Here is a 13,285-nt window from a genome sequence, read left to right as displayed (position 1 = left end):
CCGTGACTGCGCGATTTAAATACTGATTGGGTTGCCTTTGATGTCAAACCCAGAATTAAAAGTAGCATCAGGCAGAGGATTAGTTGTTCCCAAGCACCCCCCAGCCCCCCAGTCTCTTGCTTATCTGTGCAATTTAAACTTTTTTTTTTTTTTTAACAATTTTAACGCAGGGGGGAATTTGATAGAGAAGATGAGGACCCAGAATATAAACCAACCAGGACGCCATTCAAGGATGAAATAGATGTAAGAACTTGAGTATACTGACTTTTACAGGACCATTAAAATATCATATGCCCATATAAGACTTGTTAAACTTTATAGATAATGGCCGTTTCTTTGAAAGGTAATGCAAAACGAAGCCCCAAATTAAAATAATCCTGTTTCTTGCTTTGCTTTCAAGGAATTTGCAAATTCTCCTCCAGAAGATAAAGAGGAATCCATGGAAATTCGCACCACAGGTAAGGCTCCATAAAAAACCCAAAGAGCAGAGCAAATGTGTCCTGTACAGACATTATTCATGGACCTGTGCTTTTGCTCCTTTATGACAGTGGTATCTTAAAATATCATTTTTTTTCTCTACTGACTCATCCCTTTTGTGAATAATTTTAATTCTTGTTTATTGTGGATTTTTCATTACATTGACTTTCTTTGATGAAAGAACTACTTTTGGGATTAAGATAATTTGTATATATTTATATACCAGTTAGTGGAAACTTTTAAGCATCTTCAGAAATGTGTCTCGGAGTAGGGTATTTGCTAGGTATCTGAAATATTGCAGGTTTCTAGAACGGTACCTTTTCCCTAATGTCACTTAATTAGCTACCAATTACGTGATTATGTTTTAGGTTCAAGATTATTATTCTAAGTACATTACAGGAGAGCACCCTTATATTGTAGTTTGTGGCATAAAGTATGTTTCTTTACGTAGAACTGATAAGTAAATTTGCTTCTCCCCCCCCAAAGAGTTAAAAAAAGAAAACAGTTGGTAAGTTTCATACTAATATTATTCTTTATTTATATTTTAAACATGAGAGCACCGAGATGCCCTTCCCCACACTGTCATTTGAATGTTAATGAGTCATCTTGTTTTGATGGAAAATCCTGTGTATTGCAAGATTGCAGCTACACATTTCAGAAATCTTTTTTTCCACTTCCCCAGGCAAGCCCAGCGAGAGTACTGCTGAGTTAGGCCAACTCTACTGGCCCAGCACCTCAACCCTGACTACCCGTCTGCGCCGGCTCATTACTGCCTATCAGCGCAGCTATAAAAGGCAACAAATGAGGCAGGAGGCTCTAATGAAGACTGACCGGCGGAGGCGACGGCCCCGGGAGGAAGTGAGAGCACTAGAAGCGGAAAGGGAAGCTATAATATCTGAGAAACGACAAAAGTGAGTTTCTTCAGGGTTTTACTCAGCTCCTAGGATGGGCCTCTTTTTTTTGTCCTCGGCCGGCCGGAGGCCGGAATCACTTCCCAGACAGGGATCAGAGAAGGTCTCAGTACATGAAAGCACTCTGTCTTCTCACCCCCAAAATAGGTCCCGTGCACTGAGTTTAGGGGAAAAGAGGAAAAGAATGAATAAGCTTTAAGCCTGTGTACGCAAGTAGGGTTCAAGCTAATGTCTCCTTGCTCATAGGTGGACGAGAAGAGAAGAGGCTGATTTTTACCGCGTGGTATCTACTTTTGGAGTTATTTTTGACCCCATGAAACAGCAGTTTGACTGGAACCAGTTCCGAGCCTTTGCCAGACTTGACAAAAAGTCTGATGAGAGTTTGGAGAAATACTTCAGTTGTTTTGTGGCCATGTGTAGGCGAGTGTGTCGAATGCCCGCCAAGCCAGACGATGGTAGGTTCTCTTCGTAACACAAGTTCTCTATAGTAAAAGGCCCGCCCACTACAGTGAAAAATAGAGCGTGAGCAGCTTAAAGCATACTTAGGGTTTTTCCAAGTGAATACCATTGTTTTCATGTTACAGAACCCCCTGACCTCTCCTCCATGATCGAGCCAATCACAGAAGAGCGCGCCTCCCGAACTCTCTACCGCATCGAGCTGCTGCGGAAGATCCGCGAGCAGGTTCTTCACCACCCTCAGCTGGGGGAGAGGCTGAAGCTCTGCCAGCCGAGTTTGGATTTGCCGGAGTGGTGGGAATGTGGGAGGCATGACCGAGACTTGCTGGTTGGTGCTGCTAAGCATGGGGTCAGTCGGACGGATTATCACATCCTCAATGACCCTGAGTTATCTTTCTTGGATGCGCACAAAAACTTTGCTCAGAACAGAGGGGCAGGAAGCATGTCCTCCCTGACCCCACTGGCCATCGGATTTGGCCAGACTTCTGCCGTCCTCTCATCTGCTCACGTTCAGGAAGAGAAGGTGACAGGACAGAGTGAAGGCAAAGTGGAGGAGTCTGGAAGCGCAGCTGCCCAAGAGAAAGCCGAGGGGAAGGAGGAGGAGGAAGAGACCGACGGCGGGGAGAAGGACAGTAAGCAGGGATGCGAGGCCGAGGCCAGCTCTGTAAAAAGTGAACTGAAAGGAATGGAGGTCAGTGCAGATACAGGGCCCAAGTCTATTTCAGAAAAAGGTTCTGAAGAAGACGAGGAAGAAAAGCTGGAGGATGATGATAAGTCAGAGGAATCTTCCCAGCCTGAAGGTAATGCTGCGCCATCCAGGCCCCGTCCCCATTCCACTGCAGCAGCTGTGACAGGCCGTGTTTCCCTGTCACATGACAGGGGCTCTTGTTTATTTTTTAAGAGTAATTAGTGTACATTTTCTTCTGTGGATAGGTAACTTCAGGTTGTGCTTAGGTGTATGTGTTGCTCCCGTGCCGCATGTGAGCATGGAATTTCGAACAACTTAAGCTCTCTGACGAGTGTTATGGGCATGTAACAATTTCTGGATTAAGAATAGGAGTTAACTTGGGATGCCTGGGTGGCTCAGTCGGTTAAGCGTCTGCCTTCGGCTCAGGTCACGATCCCAGGGTTGTGGGATGGAGTTCCACACTGGGCTCCTTGTCCAGCAGGGAACCTGCTTCTCCCTCTGCCCCTCCCCCCTGCTCGTGTGCCATCTCTCTCTCTTTCTCTCTCTCTCTCTCTCTGAAAAGTAAATAAAATCTTTAAAAAAAAACCAACAGAATAATAGGGGTTAACTTAAAAAAGAAAAAAGGATAGTGGTTAACTTTATAGTAGCAGTGTATTGAGAATTCCAAATGATTTTAATTTGGACAATTTAATGTGAAAGAGAAGAGTCATTCACTGAATAAAGCACTGGTAATTATTTTTAAACAAATGATGCTTAATTTTAGTTTTAAATCAGAGGTAAAGGTAGAAGCAGAGTCTGAAAATGACTGGTTTTCTTTGTAAGTCGCGGTTAGGTTGCTGTTCCCGACACACAGTTAAAAATAAAGCCACCTATTGTACTGTTCTGCTGGAGCTGAGGCTTGGTACTCTGGCCAGTCGTCAGCCCTCTCTCCTGTGTGGAGGGACGTTGTGTGGAGTGGCTCTTGAGTCAGAGACTTGGTTGTCATTCCGCCTCCTCTGAGATGTACATGCTCAACATCTGATAACTAGTGATGTCACCTACCTAAGCCTGCCTGCTTCTTCATCCATAAAATGAGAATAACAGCGTCTATATCAAGGGGCCATCACCAGCTTTAAACAACAAGACTGTAAGATGCCTAATGCCATCCTAGCCGTATAGTAGGTTCTCAGTAAAATGGAGCTGATTGGTATTCAAATTTTTACCATGTCCTCTCTAAACTTCTTTTCCCTGGTTGTGAGTAATGTATATTAATTGATTTCTCAGCAGGAGCTGTCTCTAGAGGGAAGAATTTTGATGAGGAAAGCAATGCTTCCATGAGCACCGCTAGGGATGAAACCCGAGACGGGTTCTACATGGAGGACGGAGACCCTTCAGTAGCCCAGCTCCTTCATGAGAGAACATTTGCCTTCTCATTTTGGCCTAAGGTTGGTGGGTTTCTTGTTATTTTTGTTTTGTGGACCAAAAAAGAGTGTGGGGGATAGGAAATCATTCTAGTTTGATTTTCAAGTAATTTTAAGGTCAACTCTGACACTGTATGAAGACTGGATTTTCCTCATGTTTTAAAATCTGTGCATTTCTTTTGTAATAGGATAGGAAAGGTGAAATGAAGGAAAGATAAGAAGTAGAATGCTTTGTATGGATCTTTGGCTCTTTGAGGTCTTTCAGGTTGGCCATCACATTGTCTGGGATAGTGTGTGGATTGTTGTTTCCATAGACACACCTTTTAGCAAAATGAAATGTGTGGGCTCACTCTTTCTTTCTTTCGCTCTCTTTCTTTTTTAGTTTATTTCTATTGTGGTAAAAACCACATAACATGGAATTTAACCAATTTTCAGTATATAGTTTTGTAGTTTTAGATACATTCATATTGTTGTAAAACAGATCTCCAGAACTTTCTTCGTCTAGCATGACTCAAACTTTATACCTATTGGACAACTCCTCTCCTCTCCCTTCCGCCTCTGGCAACCATTTCTCTACTTTCTGTTTCTGTGAATTTGACTACTGAAGATACGTCATCATGTATGTGGAATTCTGCAATATTTGCCCTTTTGGGACTCATTTATTTCACTTATTTTTACCTTGTCATCAAGGTTTATCTGTATGGTAGTGTATGGCAGGATTTCCTTCCTTTTTAAGACTGAATAATATTCCATTGTATGTATATATCACATTTTCCTTATCTACTCATCTGTCGTTGGGACATTTGGGTTCCTTCCCCGCCTTGGCTTATTATAGTGCTTCTGTGGACATGAGTGTAGTAATATCTCTTTGAGACCCTGCTTTCAGTTCTTTTGGATATATTACCAGAAGTGCAATTGCTGGGTCACATGGTGATTCTGTTTTTTAAATTTTTTTGAGTAGCCTCCATACCATTTCCTATAGCAGCAATTACACCACTTAAACAGCACAAGAGAAAATGTGGGGACTTTTTAAAATGTATGTTTTAATGTTTTTAAATCCCAAACAGAGCTTCCAGATTTAAGACATCTCCATAGGTTTGGAAACCTGTAGTCTTCATAACATGGGAGAGGGTAGGCGAGGGACCCATTTGCTCCAGTACAAGATAATTCCAAATGTAGTTATCTGTAACCAAAAGCAAAATGGAAATTACTTTTTTGGCTAACTAGCGTAATTTTATAATAAATCCCTATGTAATTTGGGTCTGCTTTTCAGGGTGGGGACATAACCATCCTAATCGCCGTAACAGGGCTGTCTGGTTCAAAACAAGCAGCAGTTGACTCATCCCAGGGCTACTCTTCCACAGTGTGCAGAGTGTACTCTCAAAGACATTTTTCCCTTCCTGTACCCTGTTAGGCTGATCTCCCTCATTGAGTACAGAAGGGAGTTTCCCAGATCAGTCAAAAGGTCTATCGTAGCCGACACTTTTAATCTATGAAATCTGGGCCTAAGAGCTGTAATTAGAAATTTTTAATGTACACGCTTCAATGAAATTTGAAGTGATAATAGGTGGGGACTGCAAATTGACATTCATTAGGTGTTCCTAGGTTAGTGCCCGTTTCGTAATGCTGAACTTTATTAATAGTGACGCTAATGATGTCCCACTTCCTGGAACAGACTGCGATCCAGCCCGTGGATTTGTAGCACCGGAGCGTCCAGAAGCTAGATGCAGGGCTCCATTGTTGTCTGCTGGTGTTCGCCAACAGTGCTCTCGCCTGAATAAAAGTTACTTTTGAAGTATTTTAGAGGTGGCTATGTGATGTTTCCTAGTTTCTGTGCTCCAGCGCTCAAATTTTAAAAAGACTGAGTTTTCTGTGTTGGGGCCCCCTTCAGGACCTTCCACCAGAGCAGAGCAGGTTTTGCAGATTCTGGTTGCTCAGTCACTTGTTTCTTTGTTTTCTTTTTACCTTTTGCCCGTGGATTGACTTTTAAACCTCTTATGTGCTTTAGCATCTTAATGGAAATATTTATCCGGTAATTTTCACCACGTCTTCATTACAACATCGTGTGACTTTCCTTCTCCCTCCAGGACCGAGTAATGATAAACCGATTAGACAACATCTGTGAAGCAGTGCTGAAAGGCAAATGGCCAGTAAACAGGCGCCAGATGTTTGATTTCCAGGGCCTCATCCCTGGTTACACGCCACCCACCATGGACAGCCCCCTGCAGAAGAGGAGCTTTGCTGAGCTCTCCATGGTCGGCCAAGCTAGCATCAGTGGCAGCGAGGACCTCACGACTTCCCCTCAGTTGTCCAAGGTGTGTTTGTTTCGCCGCGTAAAGGCGAGCCGTCCAACCCTGGGGGCTCGCGGCTCACTGGTCCTCCCCGGAGTTAAGATGGCTGCCCTTACCTTAGCTCTCTTCAGCAGTTACGAATGGTTAATTCCTGAGGCTTCTAGTTCTTTCTTTCTGAAATCCAGGCTGTGTATAGCAGATACAGTTTGGGCTCATTATTTTGTTGGAATTTTTCAATAGGAAGACGCCCTAAATCTCTCCGTCCCTCGCCAGCGGAGGAGGAGGAGGAGAAAAATTGAGATCGAGGCCGAAAGAGCTGCTAAGCGGCGGAACCTCATGGAGATGGTTGCCCAGCTGCGGGGGTCTCAGGTGGTCTCAGAAAATGGACAAGAAAAAGTTGTGGATTTATCAAAGGCCTCAAGAGAGGCAGCAAGCTCTACCTCAAATTTTTCATCTCTTACTTCAAAGTTTATCTTGCCTAATGTCTCGACACCGGTGTCCGATGCCTTTAAGACTCAAATGGAGCTGCTCCAGGCAGGCCTGTCACGCACACCCACGAGGCATCTGCTTAATGGCTCCCTGGTGGATGGAGAGCCTCCTGTGAAGAGGAGGCGGGGAAGGAGGAAAAACGTGGAGGGTCTTGATCTGCTTTTCATGAGCCACAAACGGACGTCATTGAGTGCAGTAAGTTCAGGAGCTCCCTCCCATTGCGCATGCCCACAGTGGCAGCCAGAGTCCTGCCATTCTGACGACGCCGGCCTGGGCTCCTCTCAGTGATTAAAGCTGGCTTCTTGCACTAAAGAAATAGGATCACAATGTACAGTCATGGCTTTGAGCTGAAAAATTGTGTTGAGCGTTGATACAGATCACTCGGCCTGAACCAAATGTAGCTTGAGGATTTATTCCTCCCAAGATCCTAATATATTGATTACTCTCGGAAGACTAGCCCAAAACAAAAACGTGTTCTTCTGAGCCTATAATTGTTATCTCTGAATTCCTGAGGCGGAAAAAGCTTCTGCTCTTAGAAATAATGTTGTTTGGAGCCTGGCATTTATTAGATTAGTATAAATATTTAGTTTCAGACTTAAGATTTGTGTTCATATACAAAGCTAATGATCGCTAATTCTCCTACCTCTGTGAGTATAGCTGTTCTATAAAATCTCAGCTGAATAAAGATCTGTGCTAGTTTAGGTTTGTATGAAATGTATGTGCCAATGGATTTTGACATTTTCTTTCTTAATTCAAAGGACATGAGTGCAGTGCAATCAAAAGAACTCTCTTCCCTAATCTTCTTCAACCATGCTGCCTAAAAATGCACTGCCCACATAAGGATGAGGGTTTTACCTCCAGAGAACCTGCTTACGTGTGCTCCCTTTCTAAAAGACGCGTTAGTACTGGGTATCCTAAGCCTTATTGATTTGGAACCCGAATCAGCCTAACGGTGCCGGAGCTTGTTTGTGTGTGAGCCGCCAGCATTCCAGGAACACTGGGCCTGTTCCCTGCGGATCACAGTTTGCAAAGCGGTGAAATTTGAAACTGAGAGGAGGGTGACGTTTGTTTCAGCATTTTTTACTTTTTCCATCCCTCTTCTTACTGCTTCTGTGCTATTTCTTGAAACCTCCAGAAAGTTTAATGACTTAAGTAAGGGTAGTAAAAGCATGGTTGAGGTAAAGTTTAGAAATGACAAAATGGCACTCACTGGAATTTGCCCTCTGGTGGGGTCTGAGGGAAACAGAAGCGTCTAGGTAATTAAAAGTTAATTTTCAAGATTCGTTACCATGCACCAAATCGTAATAATGTTTCTTTTTTGTGGAGCATATGATTCCTTTTAGAATCTTATAAAAATACACCTTGTAATGGGTCAGCTGTGACTGCTTATTCTGTAAGTTAAAAATGCGGTTCCTAGGTGTGTGGTCCCCAGCGTTGTACCACTAGTGATTAATTAGCCTCTACGCTTGAATCCACCAGAACACATCAAACCACTTTGATAGATTTTGTTCCCTGAAATTCCTTTCTCCATAAGCATCAACAAGTTAGTGAGTTTCTGCATCTCATGCCTTTGTTCACTCTTGGGTTTCATATTTGAATCCCAGCACAAAGCTGTCTGTGGTCCAGGCATCAGGAATTAACAGTGTGAGCCAGGCGCTGTGTTCCAGTTGTAACTACAGATCCTGTATCAAACTGCAGGCTGATTTTACTCATTTGACACATTTTAAGTCATCCTAAAGAACGTACTGATGTTTCTCTTTTTCTAAAGTCACAGGAGCTACCCAGCCCAAAACTCCTAGTAGAGGTTAGAGGACGTATTTTTAAGTTTTTGTTCATTTTACTGTCAGATGTTAGAACTTGGGGATTACTCAGTGGGCGTTGTGGGTGGTTGTGTGCGTACACATACAGTACAAGGTAAATGCCGATTTATCTATAGATAAACAGAGTAGTGAAGAGGTGTAAAGGTCAGCAGAGTTACTTGTATGGGCTGGGACAAGTCCTAAAATCTTGTATTATGTCAGAACTCAGACTGGAGACCATTTTGCATTGCCAGGAAAAAGTAAGGACGCAGTCACCATACTGCGTCAATATACTGGGAACATGGTGGAGATGTTTCTTTTGGGTCCTGGCCCCACCCCCACCCCCAAGGACAGGGATGTGAAGAATAAGGGTCTAACAAGAGCTTGCCCTGGAGAGCTCAGTGTTGAAGTTGAGTGACAGATAAATAGTGACGTCCCATAGCTGGGAGGCATGCCTGGAATACTTCGGGAGCCCAAAGGAAGAATGGGAATGGAGGGAAGAGGATATGGGGAGACACAGATCAGGAAGTTGCCTTAGACATGGCCATACTTTGGTTAAGTTTTGAAGATTGTATAGGAGTTGGTCCTTTGAAAAGAGGTAGCAGGGAGAATGTATGCAAAGGGACAGAGGACAGAGAGAGACTTCCACGGTTGCTGAACTGAAAGTCATTGGCAGCCCGGGAATCTGATGAGGAGATGAGGTTTGACAGTAGTGGGCTCGGACACAAGGTATGATGTAAATTGGGGAGGGCCTCGATTGCTATCTAAAGGACTTGGATTTTATCCTGAAGGTGAGGGGGATTCAATTATCAAAAGCGTTTACACAGTTGATTTGGTTTTGACCTAGGAAGAGTGCATTTTAGAAACCTGACTCCGAAGTAGCAGTGAGGAAGTCAGAGTCAAGAAGGGTGGGAGTAGGATCGGGGAGACCGTTTAGGAACACTGCAGTGATGTGGGGCAGGGGCGGCGATGAAGGCGGCCTGAATCGAAGTCAGAGCCGTGGGAATGGACAGATGGGCTGCCATAAAAGAAGTCTTGTGGTTGGAGTAGCAGTTTGCGGACCACCGGCTGGACTTCAGATAGACGTGGTGTTTTCAGGGTTGCCACACGGACCTGCCACAAAATGTTATAGCCAATAAGATTGTACGGTTGAGAGAGTGCTGTGTACAGGTTGGCTGTGGGAACATTCCTTTAATTATAACTTCTTGGGGCACCCGGGTGGCTCAGTCAGTTAAGTGCCCGACTCTTAATTAAGGTTCAGATCATGATCTCAGGGTCCTGAGACTGAGGCCCCATGCTAAGCTCCGTGCTCAGGAGAAAATCTACTTGAGATTCTCCTTCTCCCCATATAACCCTCCACTCGCACTTGCTTTCACTCTAAATAAAAATAAATTTTAAAAAAGCTGGGGGAGGCGGGGCGGGGTGCCTGGGTGGCTCAATTGATTAAGCGTTTGCCTTCGGCTCAGGTCATGATCCCAGAGTTCTGGGATCGAGCCCCACATCAGGCTCCCTGCTTGTACGCACATGTACTCTCTCTTTCAAATAAATAAATAAACAAGTAAATATAATTTCTTTAATGAGGTTATCCCGAGAGCCCCAGGAGAGTTTGAGAGGGTACCTTCCATGCATGTCCAGCTCAGACTACGCTGCCCATGGCCTAGTGGCTTGCTTAAGGTTTCAGATATGGAGCATTGATGGACTGTGAATTTCCTACCTAATTACCAGTTCTACAGTGTGGAGAATGATATTAAAGTTTCATCTTCTAATTTAATAGCTGTTCCAAAACTGAGATTGTTTCAACTGACTTTTTTCCCTTTTTGGCCCAAGATCCATTATGCTAGGATAGTGTTTTCTTGAGGTAAGAGATCAGGCATTTTTGGAATCTTTCTTCATATGAGAAGAATTGAGACCCCTGTCAACTTTCTGCAGGAGGATGCTGAGGTGACCAAAGCTTTCGAAGAAGATATAGAGACCCCACCTACAAGAAACATTCCTTCTCCTGGACAGCTGGACCCAGACACGCGGATCCCTGTGATAAATCTTGAAGACGGGACTAGGCTGGTGGGGGAAGACGCTCCTAAAAATAAGGACTTAGTTGAATGGCTGAAGCTGCATCCTTCTTACACTGTTGATATGCCAAGTTACGTACCAGTAAGTACCCCAGAGTTCAGGTGGGAGGAGTCCTGCGTGGACAGCCCTCGCAACTCTTCTGCATGACGCAGAGGAGATCCCTGGTCCCTCCGCCTTTTGCTTAAATGTCTTCTTACCGCGAACGTTTTCCAGTTTCTGTCACTGTGTATTTTACGTTTGAGAAACTAGCTTCAGAGCTGATGGGCAGCTTTGTAGTTTGTTGAAGACGCCTGTTTTGCACTTTCTTTCCTTTCTCCTTCCACCAAATAAACATGATGTCTTTGGTTATTCTTTCCATCACCTGGTTTCCAGGTGGTCTCGTCAGGGGGATGACACTCATGAATGCACTCTTAACTGGTCTCCAGACCAGGTCTGAGCAGCACAGAATACTACTGTGAAGCTTGTTACTTATAGAAATTTGACTAGATAATACAGCCAAGACTTCATTAGCTTCTTTTTTTTTTTTTTAAACAACTCCTACTTATGTCTTAAGTTAAACGGTATCTGTAGATGATTCCATCCTGTAAACTGCTTACTAGCTGGCAATGCAAATCTTTTATTCCCTGTACACCTAGTGACTGTTTTTTTGTTTTTGTTTTTTTTTTTAAACTTAAGTGTGTGGGGGGGGGTCTCTGGGGGGGCTCTGCCTTTGGCTCAGGTCATGATCCCAGGGTTCTGGGATCGAGCCCAGAGTAGGGCTCCCTGCTCAGTGGGGAGTGTGCTTCTCCCTCTCTCTCTGCCACTCCCCCTGCTTGTGCTCACTCTCTTTCTCTCTGTCAAATAAAAATCTAAAAAAAAAAAAAAAAAAAAAAAAACCAAAACTGTAAGTGTAAGATTCAGCATTTTATTTTGTTGAGTTCAGCTTTAGTTGAGTCCTTGCCTCTCAGAACACTCCCTCCTGTGTAGGTCTTTTTACCTGTTGCCTCTCAGGTACAGTCTCTCATAGACGGGACATCATCTCTGTATTTGTCCAAGTCACTGAGTAGAAATTAGTTAGCAAAGGTCCTTGAGAAAGTTTCTTTTAAAAAAACCATGACTTGGGGGTGCCTAGGTGGCTGAATCGTTAAGTATCTGCCTTTGGCTCAGGGACCTGGCATCAAGCCCCGTGTTGGGCTCCCTGCTCGGTGGAGAGCCTGCTTCTCCCTCTCCCACTCCCCCTGCTTATGTTCCTTCTCTCGCTGTATCTCTCTCTGTCAGATAATAAATAAAATCTTTTTTAAAAATACCATGACTTAGTTAAAAAAGATATGAACATAAAAATACCATGACTTGGTGAAGCATTGGAAGAAAAGACTTTAAGCGGGGTTATTGGTAGACAAAAGGAAAAGCAAATACTCAGCTTATGTGATTGTTGAGTTCCTCAGCATACAAAGAGAAATATAGTTTTTCCTTTTAAAGAAAAGTATGGTTTCTAATAACTGAAATGATTGCTGAAACTTCTATAGCTATTAAAAATGGCTTGACTGAGGGTGCCTGGCTGGCTCAGTAGGTAGAACATATGACTCTTGATCTCTGGGTTATGAGTTTGAGCCCCACGCTGGGTGTAGAGTGTACTTGGAAAAAAAAAAAAGAAAGCTGCTTGACTATATTCTCTTTGTCATTTATGCAGGAAAGTAATTACTAAATACATTTTTATTAAATCCGTATTTTGGGTTTGTTTGGGGTTTTTTTTTGCAGAAGAATGCGGATGTGCTGTTTTCCTCATTTCAGAAACCGAAACAGAAACGACATAGATGTCGAAACCCTAATAAATTGGATATAAACACTTTGACAGGAGAAGAAAGGGTGCCTGTTGTCAATAAACGAAATGGAAAGAAGGTGAACGTTTGGGAAAGGGAATTGATCTCCATATGATTTCTTATCCCAGAAAGAAGCATTTTATCCTGACATGTTTTTAAGGAAAAACAGTGTTTCTTCCAGAATATCTGTATATGATGTGTGTGTGTGTGTGTGTGTAGGTGGGGTGGGGAGCAGGGGGGATATATGTGCTTTTAGATCATTTTCCAAATGCCTCTCCCAGATGGGTGGAGCTATGGCACCTCCAATGAAGGACCTGCCCAGGTGGCTGGAAGAGAACCCTGAATTTGCAGTTGCCCCAGACTGGACTGAGATAGTGAAGCAGTCTGTAAGTACACACTGTGTTTCTGTCGGGAGAGGTGTCTATACAAAACTGTTGTCCTGAGCTTTTCTTTCTTTTTTGTTGACCATCAATTAATTCGATTATAATTTATTCTTAGCTTAAAAGAATTGACATAATACATCCTCATTTCTTGTATCAGTGTATCATTAATCCGAGGTAGATTCATTGGATGGCTCTGATTTTAAAGGATCGTATAGAAATACACGTTCATAGTCTTGAAGGTAGACCTCGTTAAGAGCCCACCTGTGGGATGGAATTCATGGTGGTTGAGATCGTTAAGATTAACTGTGATTTTTTTTAAATTTTAAAATAAAGATTACATAAATAAAATCTTTAAAAAAATAAAAATAAAAAAATAAAGATTACAACTTTGCCTAAAATTTTTTTCCCCTTCAACTTCTTTTTAAGATTAAGTGGTCAATGTCCTGCTTTCTTCTTGTTTATTTTTTTAAGGTATATAGTAATATTTCTTATTTTTCTTTTGTGTGTAGTTCTATCAGTCTT

General features: G+C 43.1%; 1 protein-coding gene across 9 annotated transcripts in view; it reads left to right on the top strand.

The window, feature by feature from the left end:
- Positions 1–13,285, top strand: part of CHD7 (chromodomain helicase DNA binding protein 7) — a 189,970-nt gene that overhangs the window by 174,006 nt on the left and 2,679 nt on the right. For 8 of the 9 annotated variants that reach the window (XM_047724434.1, XM_047724425.1, XM_047724428.1 and 5 more), the window contains 11 exons: positions 171–243; positions 401–458; positions 1,160–1,388; positions 1,635–1,843; positions 1,973–2,644; positions 3,796–3,956; positions 6,020–6,247; positions 6,464–6,907; positions 10,441–10,662; positions 12,319–12,459; positions 12,662–12,766. In XM_047724434.1, coding sequence (XP_047580390.1) covers positions 171–243; positions 401–458; positions 1,160–1,388; positions 1,635–1,843; positions 1,973–2,644; positions 3,796–3,956; positions 6,020–6,247; positions 6,464–6,907; positions 10,441–10,662; positions 12,319–12,459; positions 12,662–12,766 — 2,542 coding nt within the window. The remainder of the gene's footprint in view (positions 1–170; positions 244–400; positions 459–1,159; positions 1,389–1,634; positions 1,844–1,972; positions 2,645–3,795; positions 3,957–6,019; positions 6,248–6,463; positions 6,908–10,440; positions 10,663–12,318; positions 12,460–12,661; positions 12,767–13,285) is intronic. The other variant, XM_047724432.1, reaches the window with a different exon arrangement.

The sequence above is a fragment of the Lutra lutra genome, chromosome 4 (genome assembly GCF_902655055.1).
Source record: "Lutra lutra chromosome 4, mLutLut1.2, whole genome shotgun sequence".
NCBI lineage: Eukaryota > Metazoa > Chordata > Mammalia > Carnivora > Mustelidae > Lutra > Lutra lutra.
The sequence above is the reverse complement of the archived record's forward strand: the minus strand, read 5'-3'. Positions and strand labels throughout refer to the sequence as shown.